Source organism: Bombina bombina, chromosome 2 (assembly GCF_027579735.1).
Source record: "Bombina bombina isolate aBomBom1 chromosome 2, aBomBom1.pri, whole genome shotgun sequence".
Taxonomy (NCBI): domain Eukaryota; kingdom Metazoa; phylum Chordata; class Amphibia; order Anura; family Bombinatoridae; genus Bombina; species Bombina bombina.
The window spans coordinates 489,263,126-489,288,028 of record NC_069500.1 but is presented as its reverse complement, the minus strand read 5'-3'; the positions used below and the strand labels follow the sequence as shown (position 1 = coordinate 489,288,028).

The following is a 24,903-nucleotide window of genomic DNA, read 5'->3' as shown; positions in this document are numbered from 1 at the left end:
AATAAACTCTTGATTGAAGAATCCTTTTCAAACACCTAATATTACCACTTCCTTGCTCTAACGTAGGCAAAGAGAATGACTGGGGTAGGAGGGAGATATTTAACAGCTTTGCTGTGGTGCTCTTTGCCGCCTCCTGCTGGGCAGGAGTGATATTCCTAACAGTAATTAATGATGATCCGTGAACTCATCGTGTCATTAGAAACACAAACCCATAAATCTTCAGAAATGAAGCACAGAATTCATCTCAGAAGGCTATATGCGTTACGTGAGGGCTGTGAGAGATAACCTGCAAGCTGTGTCTGAAATTCACAATACACTGCTGACTGTTTTTCACATAACTAATAGGGATCACTAAAGTACACAATGTATAAGCAACATCTCTCCATGTTGGGACTAAGCAGCGTTACGTGAGGGCTATGAGAGATAACCTACAAGCTGTGTCTCAAATTCACAATACACTGCTGACCGTTTTTTTCACATAACTAACAGGGATCATCTAAGGGTTTGTTGAGTGCCTGTCTGTGTTCATACTTCTGGATTACATCATTTGAGGGCGGGTCACAACTGCGAAGCAACTTAGGGCTAAATGCACATATTAAAAATGTAATACAGGGTATAGACAAGCCTGTTAGATTTCATTATATTAAAAAATATATATCTTAATGAAGGTACAATTTTGTATTTATTGTTTCGGACTGGCATACTTAAATAATCAAGTACTTTCAATTAAAAATAAAACATTTTTGGGGTTTACTGACCCTTTAAGTACTGGCAGAAAGTCTGCCAGTATAAAAATAAAAGTTTCTGTTTTTTTAAAATGTTTTTTCCCCCCATATATTTTCTGCAGGGTAGTATACCCCCTTACCTCCCAACCTCCCTGACCCCCCGGAACAGCTCTCTAACCCTCCCCCCTCTATCTATTACCTGTCTGCCAGTACCCAGTTTTTTTATTTTTTATTTTTATATATAAGCATTTTTGCACAGTTAGGCATGTACTACACATTTTTGCACAGGCATGTACTAAACGCAGAAGGTTTCCATGCCGGATCTCCAAGACGTACACCACTACTGACCCAAGAGCACAAGAAAAGATGGCTCATATGCTCAAAATCATATAAATAAGCCACAAAAGTTTTGGAATTCTGTTCTGTGGAGTGATGAAACAAAACGGAACCTTTTTGGCCCAATGGATCAGCGGTATGTCTGGAGGAAGAAGAATGAAGCATATGCTGACAAGAACAATCTGCCTACAGTTAAGCATGGTGGTGGCTCGGTGATGCTCTGGGGCTGCTTTGCATCCTCTGGTACTGGAAACATGCAGTGTGTGGAAGGCAAGATGGATTCATTGCAGTATCAGAAATTCCTAGGAGAAAACGTCATGCCATTTGTGAGGAAGTGGAAACTTGGGTGTCCAAAAGGACAATGATCCCAAGAATACCTCAAATTCCACCAAGGTATGGTAGCAGAAGAAGTATTGGAAGATTCTCCAGAGGCAATCACAGTTACATAACTTGAACACCTAGAAAATCTCAGGTGGGACTTGAAGAAGGTGGTTGCAGCATGTAAGCCCAAGAATATTACTGAACTGGAGGCCATTGCTCATGAGGAATGGGCTAAGATTCCTCAGGAACGCTGCCTGCAGGTTATTACAGTAAAAGGGTGCTCTATTAAGTACTAAAGATGTTTGCCATGGGGGGGGGTTGAATAATTTTAAGACTTCAGAATTCATTTAAAGTTGCATTTTCAGTTGAATTTAGGGAAACCTATTTCAATTGCTTTTGTTTGATTTGTTCATTGCAAACATTTTGACAATACACCTGATTTGCAAAGGGGGTTGAATAATTTTGATTACAACTGTATACATATGTATTAGATTTTGAGCTATTACCAAGTAAGCTGATATTGTACAGAGTATTTTGTATTTAATTGTCTGTTTACACCGTTAAATGTTTCAAATATATTAAACATTGACAGGCTATCCGGCATGCAGTGAAAAAGTGCGCATGAGAACAAAACGTGTCTGATCGTAATTCCTTGTCTACTCTGCTTACTTCACATTTTGTGTGCGGTTTGATTATACCTCTGTGGTTTTACTGGATTAAATAATATTTGGACTTTTAATTTTCCCTGATTTGGGAGTTAAGTTTCAGTGCGCAGAACTGTGCTATTCCTGTGTATTTTTGTGCGTCTAGAACAAAGTCGCTATATGCTGCTTTTACATGATTTACTGTTTTTACCCACTTTCCATTCTTCCGTAGCTTTGGATAGCTGTAGCAGGCTTGTGACTAAATCCCATAGGGAATTAAAGTGTCACTAGCTATAATTCCATATACAAATCTCTCCAAATGTACGCTGTATGAGGGAAATAATAGGTCTCACATAGGTCTAAGAACTCCTTTCAGGAGCACCTCAATTCTTCACCTTCTCCTGTGGAGGCAATGATAAAACTGAGATATGCAGGGAGGTGGGGTGTATCAAAAGCTCTGGGTGTTTGGGGTATTTTTGTCTCCTCCTAGTGGCCAGGAGTTGAACCCCACACATGAAGGCTTGCAGACTCTTAACCAACTTATGAAGGAAATCATATTTCCACTCTAAATCCTCTGTTTCCATCAAGTTTATAAAAATTTTTGTAAAACCAAGTAGATTTATATGGCTTGTCTGCAATTTATGTTGTATACATGTATAAGGCAAGAGACAATCATATCTTGTGCTAACAGATGTACATAAGGATGAACCCCTGCAATAAGATTTGTTGCTTGCTTAGTTTTATTTAAAAGAAGAAAAAAGAAAAATGATTTTGCGACATACACTTTCAAACACCATTTTAACAGATGATTCTCTAAAAACAGAATTTATGTTTACCTGATAAATTACTTTCTCCAACGGTGTGTCCGGTCCACGGCGTCATCCTTACTTGTGGGATATTCTCTTCCCCAACAGGAAATGGCAAAGAGCCCAGCAAAGCTGGTCACATGATCCCTCCTAGGCTCCGCCTACCCCAGTCATTCGACCGACGTTAAGGAGGAATATTTGCATAGGAGAAACCATATGATACCGTGGTGACTGTAGTTAAAGAAAATAAATTATCAGACCTGATTAAAAAACCAGGGAGGGCCGTGGACCGGACACACCGTTGGAGAAAGTAATTTATCAGGTAAACATAAATTCTGTTTTCTCCAACATAGGTGTGTCCGGTCCACGGCGTCATCCTTACTTGTGGGAACCAATACCAAAGCTTTAGGACACGGATGATGGGAGGGAGCAAATCAGGTCACCTAGATGGAAGGCACCACGGCTTGCAAAACCTTTCTCCCAAAAATAGCCTCAGAAGAAGCAAAAGTATCAAACTTGTAAAATTTGGTAAAAGTGTGCAGTGAAGACCAAGTCGCTGCCCTACATATCTGATCAACAGAAGCCTCGTTCTTGAAGGCCCATGTGGAAGCCACAGCCCTAGTGGAATGAGCTGTGATTCTTTCGGGAGGCTGCCGTCCGGCAGTCTCGTAAGCCAATCTGATGATGCTTTTAATCCAAAAAGAGAGAGAGGTAGAAGTTGCTTTTTGACCTCTCCTTTTACCGGAATAAACAACAAACAAGGAAGATGTTTGTCTAAAATCCTTTGTAGCGTCTAAATAGAATTTTAGAGCGCGAACAACATCCAAATTGTGCAACAAACGTTCCTTCTTTGAAACTGGTTTCGGACACAGAGAAGGTACGATAATCTCCTGGTTAATGTTTTTGTTAGAAACAACTTTTGGAAGAAAACCAGGTTTAGTACGTAAAACCACCTTATCTGCATGGAACACCAGATAAGGAGGAGAACACTGCAGAGCAGATAATTCTGAAACTCTTCTAGCAGAAGAAATTGCAACCAAAAACAAAACTTTCCAAGATAATAACTTAATATCAACGGAATGTAAGGGTTCAAACGGAACCCCCTGAAGAACTGAAAGAACTAAGTTGAGACTCCAAGGAGGAGTCAAAGGTTTGTAAACAGGCTTGATTCTAACCAGAGCCTGAACAAAGGCTTGAACATCTGGCACAGCTGCCAGCTTTTTGTGAAGTAACACAGACAAGGCAGAAATCTGTCCCTTCAGGGAACTTGCAGATAATCCTTTTTCCAATCCTTCTTGAAGGAAGGATAGAATCTTAGGAATCTTAACCTTGTCCCAAGGGAATCCTTTAGATTCACACCAACAGATATATTTTTTCCAAATTTTGTGGTAAATCTTTCTAGTTACAGGCTTTCTGGCCTGAACAAGAGTATCGATAACAGAATCTGAGAACCCTCGCTTCGATAAGATCAAGCGTTCAATCTCCAAGCAGTCAGCTGGAGTGAGACCAGATTCGGATGTTCGAACGGACCTTGAACAAGAAGGTCTCGTCTCAAAGGTAGCTTCCATGGTGGAGCCGATGACATATTCACCAGATCTGCATACCAAGTCCTGCGTGGCCACGCAGGAGCTATCAAGATCACCGACGCCCTCTCCTGATTGATCCTGGCTACCAGCCTGGGGATGAGAGGAAACGGCGGGAATACATAAGCTAGTTTGAAGGTCCAAGGTGCTACTAGTGCATCCACTAGAGCCGCCTTGGGATCCCTGGATCTGGACCCGTAGCAAGGAACTTTGAAGTTCTGACGAGAGGCCATCAGATCCATGTCTGGAATGCCCCACAGTTGAGTGATTTGGGCAAAGATTTCCGGATGGAGTTCCCACTCCCCCGGATGCAATGTCTGACGACTCAGAAAATCCGCTTCCCAATTTTCCACTCCTGGGATGTGGATTGCAGACAGGTGGCAGGAGTGAGACTCCGCCCATTGAATGATTTTGGTCACTTCTTCCATCGCCAGGGAACTCCTTGTTCCCCCCTGATGGTTGATGTACGCAACAGTTGTCATGTTGTCTGATTGAAACCGTATGAACTTGGCCCTCGCTAGCTGAGGCCAAGCCTTGAGAGCATTGAATATCGCTCTCAGTTCCAGAATATTTATCGGTAGAAGAGATTCTTCCCGAGACCAAAGACCCTGAGCTTTCAGGGATCCCCAGACCGCGCCCCAGCCCATCAGACTGGCGTCGGTCGTGACAATGACCCACTCTGGTCTGCGGAAGGTCATCCCTTGTGACAGGTTGTCCAGGGACAGCCACCAACGGAGTGAGTCTCTGGTCCTCTGATTTACTTGTATCCTCGGAGACAAGTCTGTATAGTCCCCATTCCACTGACTGAGCATGCACAGTTGTAATGGTCTTAGATGAATGCGCGCAAAAGGAACTATGTCCATTGCCGCTACCATCAAACCTATCACTTCCATGCACTGCGCTATGGAAGGAAGAGGAACGGAATGAAGTATCCGACAAGAGTCTAGAAGTTTTGTTTTTCTGGCCTCTGTCAGAAAAATCCTCATTTCTAAGGAATCTATTATTGTTCCCAAGAAGGGAACCCTTGTTGACGGAGATAAAGAACTCTTTTCCACGTTCACTTTCCATCCGTGAGATCTGAGAAAGGCCAGGACGATGTCCGTGTGAGCCTTTGCTTGAGGAAGGGACGACGCTTGAATCAGAATGTCGTCCAAGTAAGGTACTACAGCAATGCCCCTTGGTCTTAGCACAGCTAGAAGGGACCCTAGTACCTTTGTGAAAATCCTTGGAGCAGTGGCTAATCCGAAAGGAAGCGCCACGAACTGGTAATGCTTGTCCAGGAATGCGAACCTTAGGAACCGATGATGTTCCTTGTGGATAGGAATATGTAGATACGCATCCTTTAAATCCACCGTTGTCATGAATTGACCTTCCTGGATGGAAGGAAGAATTGTTCGAATGGTTTCCATCTTGAACGATGGAACCTTGAGAAACTTGTTTAAGATCTTGAGATCTAAGATTGGTCTGAACGTTCCCTCTTTTTTGGGAACTATGAACAGATTGGAGTAGAACCCCATCCCTTGTTCTCCTAATGGAACAGGATGAATCACTCCCATTGTTAACAGGTCTTCTACACAATGTAAGAATGCCTGTCTTTTTATGTGGTCTGAAGACAACTGAGACCTGTGGAACCTCCCCCTTGGGGGAAGCCCCTTGAATTCCAGAAGATAACCTTGGGAGACTATTTCTAGTGTCCAAGGATCCAGAACATCTCTTGCCCAAGCCTGAGCGAAGAGAGAGAGTCTGCCCCCCACCAGATCCGGTCCCGGATCGGGGGCCAACATTTCATGCTGTCTTGGTAGCAGTGGCAGGTTTCTTGGCCTGCTTTCCCTTGTTCCAGCCTTGCATTGGTCTCCAAGCTTGCTTGGCTTGAGAAGTATTACCCTCTTGCTTAGAGGACGTAGCACCTTGGGCTGGTCCGTTTCTACGAAAGGAACGAAAATTAGGTTTATTTTTGGCCTTGAAAGGCCGATCCTGAGGAAGGGCATGGCCCTTACCCCCAGTGATATCAGAGATAATCTCTTTCAAGTCAGGGCCAAACAGCGTTTTCCCCTTGAAAGGAATGTTAAGTAGCTTGTTCTTGGAAGACGCATCAGCTGACCAAGATTTCAACCAAAGCGCTCTGCGTGCCACAATAGCAAACCCAGAATTCTTAGCCGCTAACCTAGCCAATTGCAAAGTGGCGTCTAGGGTGAAAGAATTAGCCAATTTGAGAGCATTGATTCTGTCCATAATCTCCTCATAAGGAGGAGAATCACTATCGACCGCCTTTACCAGCTCATCGAACCAGAAACATGCGGCTGTAGCGACAGGGACAATGCATGAAATTGGTTGTAGAAGGTAACCCTGCTGAACAAACATCTTTTTAAGTAAACCTTCTAATTTTTTATCCATAGGATCTTTGAAAGCACAACTATCTTCTATGGGTATAGTGGTGCGTTTGTTTAAAGTGGAAACCGCTCCCTCGACCTTGGGGACTGTCTGCCATAAGTCCTTTCTGGGGTCGACCATAGGAAACAATTTTTTAAATATGGGGGGAGGGACGAAAGGAATACCGGGCCTTTCCCATTCTTTATCTACAATGTCCGCCACCCGCTTGGGTATAGGAAAAGCTTCTGGGAGCCCCGGGACCTCTAGGAACTTGTCCATTTTACATAGCTTCTCTGGGATGACCAAATTGTCACAATCATCCAGAGTGGATAATACCTCCTTAAGCAGAGCGCGGAGATGTTCCAACTTAAATTTAAACGTAATCACATCAGGTTCAGCTTGTTGAGAAATGTTCCCTGAATCTGTAATTTCTCCCTCAGACAAAACCTCCCTGGCCCCATCAGACTGGTTTAGGGGCCCTTCAGAACCATTATTATCAGCGTCGTCATGCTCTTCAGTATCTAAAACAGAGCAGTCGCGCTTACGCTGATAAGTGTGCATTTTGGCTAAAATGTTTTTGACAGAATTATCCATTACAGCCGTTAATTGTTGCATAGTAAGGAGTATTGGCGCGCTAGATGTACTAGGGGCCTCCTGAGTGGGCAAGACTCGTGTAGACGAAGGAGGGAATGATGCAGTACCATGCTTACTCCCCTCACTTGAGGAATCATCTTGGGCATCATTGTCATTGTCACATAAATCACATTTATTTAAATGAGAAGGAACTCTGGCTTCCCCACATTCAGAACACAGTCTATCTGGTAGTTCAGACATGTTAAACAGGCATAAACTTGATAACAAAGTACAAAAAACGTTTTAAAATAAAACCGTTACTGTCACTTTAAATTTTAAACTGAACACACTTTATTACTGCAATTGCGAAAAAATATGAAGGAATTGTTCAAAATTCACCAAAATTTCACCACAGTGTCTTAAAGCCTTAAAAGTATTGCACACCAAATTTGGAAGCTTTAACCCTTAAAATAACGGAACCGGAGCCGTTTTTAACTTTAACCCCTTTACAGTCCCTGGTATCTGCTTTGCTGAGACCCAACCAAGCCCAAAGGGGAATACGATACCAAATGACGCCTTCAGAAAGTCTTTTCTATGTATCAGAGCTCCTCACACATGCGACTGCATGTCATGCCTCTCAAAAACAAGTGCGCAACACCGGCGCGAAAATGAGGCTCTGCCTATGATTTGGGAAAGCCCCTAAAGAATAAGGTGTCTAAAATAGTGCCTGCCGATATAATCTTATCAAAATACCCAGATTAAATGATTCCTCAAGGCTAAATATGTGTTAATAATGAATCGATTTAGCCCAGAAAAAGTCTACAGTCTTAATAAGCCCTTGTGAAGCCCTTATTTACTATCTTAATAAACATGGCTTACCGGATCCCATAGGGAAAATGACAGCTTCCAGCATTACATCGTCTTGTTAGAATGTGTCATACCTCAAGCAGCAAGAGACTGCTCACTGTTCCCCCAACTGAAGTTAATTCCTCTCAACAGTCCTGTGTGGAACAGCCATGGATTTTAGTAACGGTTGCTAAAATCATTTTCCTCATACAAACAGAAATCTTCATCTCTTTTCTGTTTCTGAGTAAATAGTACATACCAGCACTATTTTAAAATAACAAACTCTTGATTGAATAATAAAAACTACAGTTAAACACTAAAAAACTCTAAGCCATCTCCGTGGAGATGTTGCCTGTACAACGGCAAAGAGAATGACTGGGGTAGGCGGAGCCTAGGAGGGATCATGTGACCAGCTTTGCTGGGCTCTTTGCCATTTCCTGTTGGGGAAGAGAATATCCCACAAGTAAGGATGACGCCGTGGACCGGACACACCTATGTTGGAGAAAATGTAATTTAATATCAACGTAATGAACCATCCACTTTCTATCATCACTCTGTTTTATATTATATGGGCAACATATCTATCATTGGATTATTTCAGTAAAGAACAGGATGTGGGGGCATAATAACAATTAAACTAGATTGATTTTTGCTGGGAATGTACCTACACTATCAGTATGGATAATATGTACACAAGACTGCTGGGAAAGGGGAATATACTCACATATTTTTTCTCCAATGCATCAAAAGATCCTTGAATCCTAAAAAAAGAGAAAAAACATAATAACAACAGGGTATATAGATTGCTAGATAGATATATAGATAGATATACCAAGATTTTGTATTGAAGAGGTGAAAGATAACACCACTAAAGTTCTCCAATTGATTGAATACACCAAATTCCTTCCATGCTTCTCTCTACAGACGCTAAAAACAGATTGGATGCACTTATGAATAACTCCAACATTTAGCTTTTTCTGAATTACTGATTTCCGGAATCTTCTTTGCTTATTCAATCCCTTCTGCTAAGGTTAAAATGAATGAACCCTTTTGCAATCATTCCATAAACAAAATTGTGCGAGACAAGGTTATCCTCTTTCTCCCACACTTTTTGTACTGACAATGGAGACTGATAAGGTAAAAGGATTTCAAATAGGCAACAATACTAAATAAATTGGCCCTTTTCACTGATGATCTTCTAAAAGTGAAGAGATTATAAACTTTTACAGTGTTTTCAGATTGCTATATGTAAAACTATATCTCAATTTTAGCATCCCTGACCGTTCAGAGACTGATTTTAGAGATTTCTAGTGATTAGACTATCAAACAGATATATGTATATTTTCTTCTATGCTTATTATTTTCATTACGTTTTGAGAGCATTTTGTGTTAAAGCATTTTTCAATACCTCTTTGTTTGCAATATAAGTTATTATTCAAGATTAGACAAATTCAATAGATTTTTATTGATAGACCATCTTATTCATAAAGTCTTCTCTAATCCAAATTAATTGATATAACAGAGCTGAACCTAGTGGGGAACCTGTGGACTTATCTATGTAAAAACAGACCCATGCTGCTGCATATAGAGCTCACAAATTTGTCACAATTATTTGGTTATTCACTGTAATTTCATTGTCTCTAAGACATGCTATGCTTTGTTATTACTGTCAACATATGTGATGTGTAGTTATGTTTACCTGATACATTTCTTTCTTTCATGGTTAAGAAAGTCCAAAAGCCACTAGGAGGAGGTAAATATATCAACATCCCACAAGCTTTCCTCTCAATTTTCTAGTAACTTATACCCAAGTAAAGGAGAAAAATAGTAAAAGGACAAAGCAGGGTAAAGGAGGTGCATACAAAAAATGCTGCCAACTGGGAAAAAAGAAAAAAAGAAATATATATATATATATATATATATATATATATATATAAAGGGCAATGTGCACTCCAAACCTCACAACTAAAACCTTGGGTGCAGCAAAAAACTATGCACAGTCCTGAAGAAAAAGCGCACTCCAAGGGTCTAGATCTTAATTCCACTTTAATGTGAATTAAAGTGGAATTAAGATCAAGACCTTTGGAGTGCGCTTTTCTTCAGGACTATATATATATATATATATATATGTCAAGCCAAAAAAAAAAAAATATATGCTAACCATCTATCATAGTGGTGAGAGTCCATGAGCTATCACAAGTAGAATTAAACTCCAATAAACTAGGAGGTAGCAAAAATATCCAATATACCAAAAGCTTTTAATCCCTCCTACTTCCTTGTCAAACATATGACCAAGAAAGGAGAGTAAAAGAAAAAAAAGGAAAAAACAAGGTAGTGTAAATGAAGTGCAAACCAGAACTGCTGCCAACTGAATAAAGAAAAGGTTGAGTCTTGTGGACTCTCACCACCATGAAACAATTTTATCAGGTAAGCATACATTTGGTTTTCTAACATGGTGAACTCTCACAACCTTGGAAGAAAGAAATTTATCAGGTAAGCATACATTTTGTTTTCTTTCATAAGGTGGTAAGAGGACATGTGCCATTACTTCTGGGTCTAATACCCAATCTATGGAGTTCACAAGTAAATGACTGGGATAAATTAAAGTCAGGAACATCTTTACAAGCCACTAAGACTGTAGGACTTTCCTGTCAAAAGCTATCTCAAATGAAAAGTGACTAAATACCATATTGCTTCTATGCAAACTACACAACAGAAGCATCATTTTAAAAGGTCCACAAAGTAGAAACTAATCTAGTAGAATAGAAAAAGCCACACTTAATGACTGCTTCAATGTGGAAGCTAAAGTAACAACTGTAGTCTTCTGACCCATACGTGGACAAATTAAATAAACTAAAGATTTTTTTAAATCATATGGGCAAGATTACGAGTGGAGTGGTAGTTTGCGCTTGCATTTGAGAATTAAAACCGATAGAATTACTTTTTTGTGCTCTGCGACTCGTGCTTGTATTACGAGTTGAAAGAAAAGGAAATTTATGCTTACCTGATAAATTTATTTCTTTTACGATATGACGAGTCCACGGATTTCATCCTTACTTGTGGGATTTATCCTCCTGCTAACAGGAAGTGGCAAAGAGCACCACAGCAGAGCTGTATATATAGCTCCTCCCTTCCCTCCATCTCCAGTCATAGAAATGACAGGGTGGGCAGGGGACTCGTCATATCGTAAAAGAAATACATTTATCAGGTAAGCATAAATTTCCTTTTATTTTACAAGCTATGATGAGTCCACGGATTTCATCCTTACTTGTGGGATACAATACCAAAGCTACAGGACACAGATAAAAGGGAGGGACAAGATAGGAACCTAAACAGAAGGCACCACTGCTTGAAGAACCTTTCTCCCAAAAACAGCCTCAGAAAAAGCAAAAGTATCAAATTTGGAAAAAGTGTGAAGAGACGACCAAGTTGCAGCCTTGCAAATCTGTTCAACAGAAGCATAATTTGTAAATGCCCATGAGGAAGCCACAGCCCTAGTAAAATGAGCCGTAATTCTTTCAGGAGGCTGCTGTCCAGCAGTCTCATACGCCAGACGGATGATACTCTTCAGCCAAAAAGAAAGTGAGGTAGCCGTAGCTTTCTGACCCCTACGCTTTCCAGAAAAAACAATGAATAATGAAGATGATTAACAGAAATCCTTAGTCGCCTGCAAGTAAAACTTCAAGGCACGGACTACGTCCAAGTTATGCAACATACACTCCTTCTTAGAAGAAGGGTTAGGACATAAAGAAGGGACCATGATTTACTGATTAATATTCTTATTAGAAAGAACCTTAGGAAGGAAACCAGGTTTGGTACGTAAAACCACCTTATCAGAATGGAAGATAAGATAAGGCGAATCACATTGTAACGCTGAAAGCTCAGAAACTCTATGAGCAGAAGAAATAGCAACCAAAAACAAAACTTTCAAAGATAATAACTTAATATCTATGGAAGGCATGGGTTCAAACGGAACCCCTTGAAGAACATTAAGAACTAAATTCAAACTCCAGGGTGGAGCAATTGGTCTAAACACAGGCTTGATCCTGGTCAAAGCCTGACAAAAAGACTGAACATCTGGAACATCTGCCAAACGTTTGTGAAGTAAAATCGAGAAAGCAGATTTGTCCCTTTAAGGAACTTGCTGATAACCCTTTCTCCAATCCTTCTTGGAGAAAAGACAGAATCCTGGGAATCATAACTCTACTCCATGAGTAGTTCTTGGATTCACACCAATAAAGATATTTATGCCATATCTCATGGTAAATCTTTCTAGTAACAGGTTTACGTGCCTGAATCAGAGTATCAATGACCGAATCAGAGAACCCCCGCTTAGATAAAATCAAGCGTTCAATCTCCAAGCAGTCAGCTGCAGAGAAATTAGATTTGGATGCTGGAAAGGACCTTGAATGAGAAGGTCCTGTCTCAATGGAAGTTTCCACGGCGGCAGAGAGGACATGTCCATGCAGGCGCGATTAGAATTACTGAAGCTCTCTCCTGTTTGATCCGAGCAATCACCTGGGGAAGGAGAGGAAACGGTGGAAACACATAAGCTAGGTTGAATGACCAAGGCACTGCCAAGGCATCTATCAGTTCGGCCTGAGGATCCCTCAACCTGGATCCGTATCTTGGGAGCTTGGCATTCTGCCGAGACGCCATCAGATCCAATTCCGGTCTGCCCCATCTGAGAATCAGGGAGGCAAAGACCTCCGGATGGAGTTCCCACTCCCCCGGATGAAATGCCTGTCGGCTTTTAAAGTCCACTTCCCAGTTGTCCACTCCTGGGATGTAGATTGCTAACAGATAATAAGAGTGAGCCTCCGCCCATCTAATTATATTGGATACTTCTGTCATCGCTAAGGAACTCCTCGTAACTCCCTGATGATTGATGTAAGCCACAGTCGTGATGTTGTCCGACTGAAAACGGATGAATGTGTCCGAAGCTAACTGAGGCCACGCCTGAAGCGCATTGAATATTGCTCTCAATTCCAGAATATTGATTGGAAGTAGAGACTCCACCTGAGTCCACACACCCTGAGCCTTCAGGGAATTCCAGACTGCACCCCAGCCTAGTAGACTGGCGTCCGTTGTCACTATCACCCACGAGGGTCTGCGGAAACACGTCCCTTGGGACAGATGATCCGGCGACAACCACCAAAGAAGAGAGTCTCTGGTCTCCTGGTCCAGATTTATCTGAGGAGATACATTTGCATAATCCCCATTCCACTGTCCGAACATGCACAGTTGCAGTGGTCTGAGATGAAATTGAGCAAACGGAATGATGTCCATTGCCGCCACCATCAATCCAATTACCTCCATGCACTGAGCCACTGATGGCCGAGGATTGGACTGAAGGGCTCGGCATGTATTTAGAATCTTTGACTTGCTGACCTCCGTCAGAAAAATCTTCATGGATATAGAATCTATCAGAATTCCCAAGAAGGGAACCTTTGTCTGTGGAATTAGTGAACTCTTTTCTAGATTCACCTTCCATCCGTGAGTTCTCAGAAAGGACAACAGCATGTCTGTATGAGATTTTGTCAGATGATAAGTTGATGCCTGGATCAGAATATCATCCAGATAAGGCTCCACTGCAATGCCCCGCGGCCTGAGAACCGCCAGAAGGGACCCTAGAACCTTTGTGAAGATCCTGGGTGCTGTGGCCAAATTGAAGGGAAGAGCCACAAACTGAAAATGTTTGTCCAGGAAGGCAAACCTTAGGTACTGATGATGATCCTTGTGGATAGGAATATGAAGGTATGCATTCTTCAAGTCCACGGTAGTCATATATTGACCCTTGTGGATCATTGGTAAAATTGTTCAAATAGTCTCCATCTTGAAAGATGGGACTCTGAGAAACTTGTTTAGACTCTTGAGATCTAAAATGGGTCTGAACGTTCCCTGTTTTTGGGAACCACGAAAAGATTTGAGTAAAACCCCTGCCCCTGTTCCAGTCTTGGAACGGGACGAATTACTCCCATAGTAGAGAGTTCTTTTACACAACATAAGAATGCCTATCTTTTTATCTGGTCTACAGACAATCGTGAAAGAAGAAATCTCCCCCTTGGGAGAAAATTTTTAATTCCAGTTGATACCCGTGGGTCACGATTTGCAGTGCCCAGGGGTCCTGAACATCTCTTACCAAAGCCTGGGCAAAGAGAGAAAGTCTCCCTCCTACTAGATCCGGTCCCGGATCAGGGGCTGCCCCTTCATGCTGTCTTGGTAGCAGCAGCAGGCTTCTTGGCTTGTTTACCCTTGTTCCAAGCCTGGTTGGGTCTCCAGACGGAGTTGGCCTGAGCAAAATTCCCTTCCAGTTTCGCGGAAGAAGAGGAAGAAGAGGGGACTCCTTTAAAGTTCTGAAAGGAATGAAAATTATTTGTTTACCCCTCAATTTAACAGTCTTATCCTGAGGTAGGAGATGACCCTTACCTCCAGTAATGTCAGAAATGATTTCCTTCAAGTCAGGCTCGAATAGGGTTTTACCCTTGAAAGGAATCGCCAAAAGCTTTGACTTAGATGACACATCAGTAGACCAAGATTTTAACCATAACGCTCTACGTGCTAAAATGGCAAATCCGGCATTCTTAGCCGCCAACTTAGCAATTTGAAAAGCGGCATCTGTGATAAAAGAATTAGCCAGCTTGAGAGCCTTAATTCTATCTAAAATATCCTCTAAAGGAGTCTCAGTCTTAAGAGACTCTTCTAAGGCATCAAACGAGAAAGCCGCCGCAGTGGTAACTGGTACAATGCAGGCTGTCGGTTGTAAAAGGAAACCCTGATGAATAAATAACTTCTTTAGAAGACCCTCTAAATTTCTTATCCATGGGGTCTTTGAAAGCACAGCTGCCCTCAATAGGAATAGTTGTACGCTTAGCCAGGGTAGATATAGCTCCCTCCACCTAAGGGACCGTCTGCTAAAAGTCCCGAACAGTGTCAGATATGGGATACATTTTCTTAAAATTAGGAGAATGTGAGAACAGTATACCCGGTCTGTGATTTTTGCAGCAATAAAAAATATCCTAATAAGCTCAAATTAGCTAAATAATATTGCACGGCTTGTTAGAAAATGCTATGTAACATTTTATAGCACCTTTATTGGATATAACAAATTTTTAAACAATCTAAGCCCCTGCACCTCGCCAAAGCTCTGCTGTGGTGCCTACCTACCCCCAGGGTACTCAAATTCTGTGAAAATGACGATCCGTCGATTGCAAATTTAACATGGGCCCCACTGGAGCTTTGCAGCCTTAAACTGAAGAAAAACTGCGCGTCTGAGCGTGCAAATTAAGCCCCGCCCACCATGGGCGTCGCACTAGCCGTCCCAACAACTCACTGGCACCATTTTTAAAATAAAAACTTCTTGATTGAAGAATCTAAACTAACACCTCACTTTACCTCTTTCTATTACTAACACAGGCAAAGAGAATGACTGGGGGTGGAGGGAAGGGAGGAGCTATATATACAGCTCTGCTGTGGTGCTCTTTGCCACTTCCTGTTAGCAGGAGGATAAATCCCACAAGTAAGGATGAAATCCGTGGACTCGTCATATCCTGTAAAAGAAAAAAGTTTGCGCTCTTGCGTTTGCAAAGTCGCAGTAACAAATACTTTGAAAAGTTTAGAAAGCAAAATCACATTCCCCCATAGACTTCAATATTGCAGAAAAAGTTGAAAAAATACCCATAAATCACACAAACACGATTGTGGTTATTTAAAAGAACAACGTTGCATATTTCATAATTCAATGTTCTGCACATAGCAGAATATGTTTTATTTATTCTTAAAGTGATATTTACTTATATATTTGAAGTATTTTTGCACAAATATATATATATATATATAAATATATACATATATATATATACATATATATATATAAACATGATTATATATAGGAATACATATATAAAGATATATAAAGTAATATCTGTTTAAAAATACTTAAAACATATTACATATACAGTAAATACATAGTTAAACAATTTATTTAAAATGAATATTGCATAAATATGATCTTTCATGTTTTCATCTACTTGACAGCAAAGGGCTCTACTTTAATGCACACACACACACACACACACATATATATATATATATATATATATATATATATATATATATATATATATATAGTATAAAAAAGTGTTGTCAGCAACTAACAATATTACCAATAAAGGGCTAGTAACAATAACCTGTTTTTGTAGTATTGACAGGCCATTGGTGCAGGAGAAAAAGTTATAAAATGTTCAACAAGAAAAAGACTTTAAAGCAATTCCTGTCCAGCACTAACTAATACCTCAAAATCTATGGATATAATTCCTAGGTCTAAGAAACCTCAACATGTCAGTAAAAAAGGAAAACCAATGTTAATACATTTAAATTCACTGCTAACAAAAGGGGAGCATATATAAAGTATTTATTGGAGCAACCACAAGGCATTAAATATTACAGATATTGCAACTCCTCATCAAAGTGCACTATGAATCCTCAAAATAATTAAAAAATTATTATTAGAGAGCTCTCAAACCAATAATTAAAATAATAAAGAAAAAAGTTCCTGTTGAAAGTCACAGAAATGTGTCACGATTTCCAGCACTGCAATGAAGAAGTTCAATTCAGTAATGAAATATACAGTTACCCGTGTATGGGTACAAAGTGGATAGTCTTAGTATGTCAGAATAAGTGATGCGAAACAGCTACTACCCTTTACTTGAGCAACTGAACTGAACCCTGTGCACTGGTAGTCACAGCTGTGTTTTAAATGGCGGTCCCAAAATTAACCCCTGACAATTTTCATTTATAAATAATTGGGTGTTTTTGATCAGCAATTTCATTTTGATCTATCAAATAACTGAAGGACACAGTAATATTTCAGTAGTGAAATGAGGTTTATTGGATTAACAGAAAATGTGCAATATGCATCCAAACGCAATTAGACAGGTGCATAAATTTGGGCACCCCAACAGAAATATTGCATCAATATTTAGTAAAGCCTCCTTTAGCAGAAATAACAGCCTCTAGACGCTTCCTATAGCCTGTAATGAGTGTCTGCATTCTGGATGAAGGATGATTTTGGACCATTCCTCCTTGCAAAATAGTGCCTGTGCTTTAAGTGATATCAAGAGGAAAGATTTTCAGTGAATTGCTGAGATTTGGAACAGTCATGTTTGTCAGCAAGTGACAGGGGAAGTTATTCTATCAGTCTGTACCTACATACTCCAAGAGGTGGATTCCATATCTGAGTAAATTTGGAGGAAAGAACTGGGGGTCCGATCCGATATGCAGCGTTGTCCGCAAAAGCCGGCGACGCCAAATTTTGCGCGGGTTTGGTATCACATATACGGCGTAGCATACAACTTACGCACGTATATTTCTGCCTTCGCCCGTATTATTTTTACCCATAGACTGACATACAAAACACGCAAAGTTTGGTATCCAATATACAGCGTAAGCACTTACGCGCGCAGATTTCAGAAAATCTACTCCATTCTCATCTCGCCACAAATTGCAGGCGAAGGAGCCCTTGCACTGACTAAAAAAACCTACGTAACTCCCTGGAAGCCTTAACAAACACATACATTTAAGCAGCATCTCAAGGTTAAAGGGACAGTATACTATGATATTGCTTTTTTAATGTTTATTTGTGTATTTGAAAGAGTCAGATGGATTGAGCTTGTAGGTACTTTATCACATTGTGGACATATACTTGCTTATTTACTTTCAATTGTATTATCTTCATCTCTTTAGAATCCACTGGAGTGTAATTTATTCTAATGCTAACACAGCTTGGCACTGATGCCAAAATATATAAAGGGACAGTCAAGTCCAAAGAAAACCTTCTTCTTTTAAATAGGGCATGTTATTTCAAACTACTTTCAGATTTAATTTGAACACTTGCTTTGTTCTCTTGGTATTCTTAGTTGAAAGCAAAACCTAGGATGGCTCATATGATCATTTCTAACACCTTATTGAAGGCTGCCTCTTTGCAATTGTGTTATACCAATCACACACACCACAACCTCTCACCTGCAGACTTAAAACACCTGATAATGCCCACCCTATCAGTAACATCACTATTATATATACCAATGGGTCAATTTATATTGGATGTGAGATACATTGATTTACATCTTACAAGTGAATATTACTATATGTACCCTTCAGAAACAACTATTGTGGATGGGAGCTATAGTACAAGAATATGTTAGAAACAGGATAATATTACCTTTTTTGGGCCATTTCCACCCAGGCCTTATTATATGTTTTAACAATATTAGGCCTAGATTTGGAGTTTGGCGGTAAAAGGGCTGTTAAGGCTCCGCGGGCTTTTTTCTGGCCGCACCATAAAATTAACTCTGGTATCGAGAGTTCAAACAAATGCTGGTTAGGCTCCAAAAAACATAATTTATGCTTACCTGATAAATTCCTTTCTTCTGTAGTGTGATCAGTCCACGGGTCATCATTACTTGTGGGATATTAACTGCTCCCCTACAGGAAGTGCAAGAGGATTCACCCAGCAGAGTTGCTATATAGCTCCTCCCCTCTACGTCACCTCCAGTCATTCGACCAAGGACCAACGAGAAAGGAGAAGCCAAGGGTGTAGTGGTGACTGGAGTATAATTTAAAAAATATTTACCTGCCTTAAAAAACAGGGCGGGCCGTGGACTGATCACACTACAGAAGAAAGGAATTTATCAGGTAAGCATAAATTATGTTTTCTTCTGTTAAGTGTGATCAGTCCACGGGTCATCATTACTTGTGGGATACCAATACCAAAGCAAAAGTACACGGATGACGGGAGGGATAGGCAGGCTCTTTATACAGAAGGAACCACTGCCTGAAGAACCTTTCTCCCAAAAATAGCCTCAGAGGAAGCAAAAGTGTCAAATTTGTAAAATTTGGAAAAAGTATGAAGTGAAGACCAAGTTGCAGCCTTGCAAATCTGTTCAACAGAGGCCTCATTCTTAAAGGCCCAAGTGGAAGCCACAGCTCTAGTGGAATGAGCTGTAATTCTTTCAGGAGGCTGCTGTCCAGCAGTCTCATAAGCTAAACGAATTATGCTACGAAGCCAAAAAGAGAGAGAGGTAGCAGAAGCTTTTTGACCTCTCCTCTGACCAGAGTAAACGACAAACAGGGAAGACGTTTGTCGAAAATCTTTAGTTGCCTGTAAATAAAATTTAAGGGCACGAACTACATCCAGATTGTGCAAAAGACGTTCCTTCCTCGAAGAAGGATTTGGGCACAAGGATGGAACAACAATCTCCTGATTGATATTCCTGTTAGTGACTACCTTAGGTAAGAACCCAGGCTTAGTACGCAGAACTACCTTATCCGAGTGAAAAATCAAATAAGGAGAATCACAATGTAAGGCTGATAACTCAGAGACTCTTCGAGCCGAGGAAATAGCCATTAAAAATAGAACTTTCCAAGATAACAACTTTATATCAATGGAATGAAGGGGTTCAAACGGAACACCCTGTAAAACGTTAAGAACAAGGTTTAAACTCCATGGTGGAGCCACAGCTTTAAACACAGGTTTAATCCTGGCCAAAGCCTGACAAAAAGCCTGAACGTCTGGAACTTCTGACAGACGCTTGTGTAACAGAATGGACAGAGCTGAGATCTGTCCCTTTAAGGAACTAGCGGATAACCCCTTTTCTAAACCTTCTTGTAGAAAAGACAATATCCTAGGAATCCTAACCTTACTCCAAGAGTAACCTTTGGATTCGCACCAATATAGGTATTTACGCCATATTTTATGGTAAATCTTTCTGGTGACAGGCTTCCTAGCCTGTATTAAGGTATCAATAACTGACTCAGAAAAACCACGCTTTGATAAGATCAAGCGTTCAATTTCCAAGCAGTCAGCTTCAGAGAAGTTAGATTTTGATGTTTGAAAGGACCCTGAATCAGAAGGTCCTGTTTCAGAGGTAACGACCAAGGTGGACAGAATGACATGTCCACCAGATCTGTATACCAAGTCCTGCGTGGCCATGCAGGCGCTATTAGAATCACTGATGCTTTCTCCTGTTTGATTCTGGCAATCAATCGAGGAAGCATCGGGAAAGGTGGAAACACATAAGCCATCCTGAAGGTCCATGGTGCTGTCAAGGCATCTATCAGGACCGCTCCCGGATCCCTGGATCTGGACCCGTAGCGCGGAAGCTTGGCGTTCTGTCGAGACGCCATGAGATCTATCTCTGGTTTGCCCCAACGTGGAAGTATTTGGGCAAAGACCTCTGGATGAAGTTCCCACTCCCCCGGATGAAAAGTCTGACGACTTAAGAAATCCGCCTCCCAGTTCTCCACTCCCGGGATGTGGATTGCAGACAGGTGGCAAGAGTGAGACTCTGCCCAGCGAATTATCTTCGATACTTCCATCATTGCTAGGGAGCTTCTTCTCCCTCCCTGATGGTTGATATAAGCTACAGTCGTGATGTTGTCCGACTGGAACCTGATGAACCCCCGAGTTGCTAACTGGGGCCAAGCCAGAAGAGCATTGAGGACTGCTCTCAATTCCAGAATGTTTATTGGAAGAAGACTCTCCTCCTGATTCCATAGTCCCTGAGCCTTCAGAGAATTCCAGACAGCGCCCCAACCTAGTAGGCTGGCGTCTGTTGTTACAATTGACCAGTCTGGCCTGCTGAATGGCATTCCCCTGGACAGATGTGGCCGATAAAGCCACCATAGAAGAGAATTTCTGGTCTCTTGAATGGAATGAAGGACACGGCATGCATTTTGAAGTTTTGTTAACCTGTCCTCTGTCAGGTAAATCTTCATTTCTACAGAATCTATCAGAGTCCCCAGGAAGGGAACTCTTGTGAGTGGAAAGAGAGAACTTTTCTCTTCGTTCACTTTCCATCCATGCGACCTTAGAAATGCCAGTACTATCTCTGTATGAGATTTGGCAGTTTGAAAGCTTGAAGCTTGTATCAGTATGTCGTCTAAGTACGGAGCTACTGAAATTCCTCGCGGTCTTAGTACCGCCAGAAGAGTGCCCAGAACCTTTGTGAAGATTCTTGGAGCCGTAGCCAGTCCGAATGGAAGAGCTACAAACTGGTAATGCCTGTCTAAAAAGGCAAACCTTAGATACCGGTAATGACTTCTGTGAATCGGTATGTGAAGGTAAGCATCCTTTAAATCCACTGTGGTCAAGTACTGACCCTCTTGGATCATGGGCAAAATTGTTCGAATAGTTTCCATCTTGAACGATGGAACTCTTAGGAATTTGTTTAGGATCTTTAAATCCAAGATTGGCCTGAAGGTTCCCTCTTTTTTGGGAACTACAAACAGATTTGAGTAAAACCCTTGTCCTTGTTCCAACCGCGGAACTGGATGGATCACTCCCATTAATAAAAGATCTTGTACGCAGCGTAGAAACGCTTCCTTCTTTGTTAGGTTTGTTGACAACCTTGACAGATGAAATCTCCCTCTTGGGGGAGAGGATTTGAAGTCCAGAAGGTATCCCTGAGATATGATCTCTAACGCCCAGGGATCCTGAACATCTCTTGCCCAAGCCTGGGCGAAGAGGGAAAGTCTGCCCCCCACTAGATCCGGTCCCGGATCGGGGGCCCTCAATTCATGCTGTCTTAGGGGCAGCAGCAGGTTTTCTGGCCTGTTTGCCCCTGTTCCAGGACTGGTTAGGTTTCCAGCCTTGTCTGTAGCGAGCAACAGCTCCTTCCTGTTTTGGTGCAGAGGAAGTTGATGCTGCTCCTGCTTTGAAATTACGAAAGGAACGAAAATTGGACTGTCTAGCCTTGGCTTTGGCCTTGTCCTGAGGCAGGGCATGACCTTTACCTCCTGTAATGTCATCAATAATCTCTTTCAAGCCGGGCCCGAATAAGGTCTGCCCTTTGAAAGGAATATTAAGCAATTTAGATTTAGACGTAACATCAGCTGACCAGGATTTTAGCCACAGAGCTCTGCGTGCCTGAATGGCGAATCCTGAATTTTTAGCCGCAAGTTTAGTTAAATGTACTACGGCATCTGAAATAAATGAATTAGCTAACTTAAGGAATTTAAGTTTGTGTGTGATGTCATCTAGTGTGGATGATTGAAGTGTCTCTTCCAGAGACTCAAACCAAAATGCTGCTGCAGCCGTGACAGGCGCAATACATGCAAGAGGTTGCAATATAAACCCTTGTTGAACAAACATTTTCTTAAGGTAACCCTCTAATTTTTTATCCATTGGATCTGAAAAAGCACAGCTATCCTCCACTGGGATAGTGGTACGCTTAGCTAAAGTAGAAACTGCTCCCTCCACCTTAGGGACCATTTGCCATAAGTCCCGTGTGGCGGCGTCTATTGGAAACATTTTTCTGAATATAGGAGGGGGTGAGAAAGGCACACCGGGTCTATCCCACTCCTTAGTAACAATGTCAGTAAGTCTCTTAGGTATAGGAAAAACGTCAGTACTCGTCGGTACCGCAAAATATTTATCCAACCTACACATTTTTTCTGGGATTGCAACTGTGTTACAATCATTCAGAGCCGCTAATACCTCCCCTAGTAACACACGGAGGTTCTCAAGCTTAAATTTAAAATTTGAAATGTCTGAGTCCAGTTTATTTGGATCAGAACCGTCACCCACAGAATGAAGCTCTCCGTCTTCACGTTCTGCAAACTGTGACGCAGTATCAGACATGGCCCTTGCATTATCAGCGCACTCTGTTCTCATCCCAGAGTGATCACGTTTACCTCTTAGTTCTGGTAGTTTAGCCAAAACTTCAGTCATAACAGTAGCCATATCTTGTAATGTGATTTGTAATGGCCGCCCAGATGCACTCGGCGCTACAATATCACGCACCTCCTGAGCGGGAGATGCAGGTACTGACACGTGAGGCGAGTTAGTCGGCATAACTCTCCCCTCGTTGTTTGGTGAAATATGTTCAATTTGTACAGATTGACTATTTTTTAAAGTAGCATCAATACATTTAGTACATAAATTTCTATTGGGCTCCACTTTGGCATTAACACATATAGCACAGAGATATTCCTCTGAATCAGACATGTTTAACACACTAGCAAATAAACAGCAACTTGGAAATACTTTTCAAAGTAATTTACAAATAATATGAAAACGAACTGTGCCTTTAAGAAGCACAGAAAATATTATAACAGATAAAATAATTAAGTTATAGCATCAATCTTTGTCAGAATATACAGTTTTAGCAAAGGATTGTTCCCCTCAGCAAATGATAACTAACCCAGGCAGCAGAAAAAAATACACAAATAAACGTTTTTTATATCACAGTCAATACAATCAGCACAGCTCTGCTGTAATGATTACTTCCCTCAAAAAAGACTCTTGAGATCCCTGAACTCTGTAGAGATGAACCGGATCATGCAGGAAGAAAATGAACCTCTGACTGAGTTTTTCTGATGCATAGTGAAAGCACCAAAATGGCCCCTCCCCCACACACATAACAGTGAGAGGGATCAGTGAACTGCTCTAATTTAAATCAAAACTATTGCCAAGTGGAAAAAAAGTGCCCAAAACATTTTTTCACCCAGTACCTCAGAGAAAAAAACGTTTTTACATGCCAGCAAAAAAACGTTTTACCTCAATAATTAATTGTCATTTAAAACCTATTGCAAGTCCCTGCAAAATAGGTTAAGTCTATGTATACAGTTTAAAAGCCAGAGAAGTACCATTTCCCAGAAAACTGAAGTGTAAAATATACATACATGACAGCCTGATATCAGCTACATCTACTGCATTCAAGGCTGAGTTTACATTATAACGGTATGGCAGGATTTTCTCATCAATTCCATGTCAGAAAATAATAAACTGCTACATACCTCTTTGCAGATTAATCTGCCTGCTGTCCCCTGATCTGAAGTTTACCTCTCCTCAGATGGCCGAGAAACAGCAATATGATCTTAACTACTCCGGCTAAAATCATAGAAAAACTCAGGTAGATTCTTCTTCAAATTCTACCAGAGAAGGAATAACACACTCCGGTGCTATTATAAAATAACAAACTTTTGATTGAAGATATAAAAACTAAATATATCACCATAGTCCTCTCACACATCCTATCTAGTCGTTGGGTGCAAGAGAATGACTGGGGGTGACGTAGAGGGGAGGAGCTATATAGCAACTCTGCTGGGTGAATCCTCTTGCACTTCCTGTAGGGGAGCAGTTAATATCCCACAAGTAATGATGACCCGTGGACTGATCACACTTAACAGAAGAAAAGGAGCGTAGAGCATTTTTACCACAAATGCAACTCTCGATACCAGAGTTGCTTACGGACGCGGCCGGCCTCAAAAACGTGCTCGTGCACGATTCTCCCATAGGAAACAATGGGGCTGTTTGAGCTGGAAAAAAACCTAACACCTGCAAAAAAGCAGCGTTCAGCTCCTAACGCAGCCCCATTGTTTCCTATGGGGAAACACTTCCTACGTCTGCACCTAACACTCTAACATGTACCCCGAGTCTAAACACCCCTAACCTTACACTTATTAACCCCTAATCTGCCGCCCCCGCTATCGCTGACCCCTGCATATTTTTTTTAACCCCTAATCTGCCGCTCCGTAAACCGCCGCAACCTACGTTATCCCTATGTACCCCTAATCTGCTGCCCTAACATCGCCGACCCCTATATTATATTTATTAATGAAATGAGGAAAAAGGAAGCTGAGTCCCAGGGTCAGTAATGGAGTTTATTGCAATGCAGGCTTACAACAGGTTAGGTGA

At 41.3% G+C, this 24,903-nt stretch overlaps 1 protein-coding gene across 1 annotated transcript in view; it reads right to left on the bottom strand.

The window, feature by feature from the left end:
* The window catches only part of HORMAD2 (HORMA domain containing 2), a 503,384-nt gene that overhangs the window by 317,471 nt on the left and 161,010 nt on the right, over positions 1 to 24,903 (bottom strand). The window contains exon 4 of the mRNA XM_053699837.1: positions 8,929 to 8,965. Coding sequence (XP_053555812.1) covers positions 8,929 to 8,965 — 37 coding nt within the window. The remainder of the gene's footprint in view (positions 1 to 8,928; positions 8,966 to 24,903) is intronic.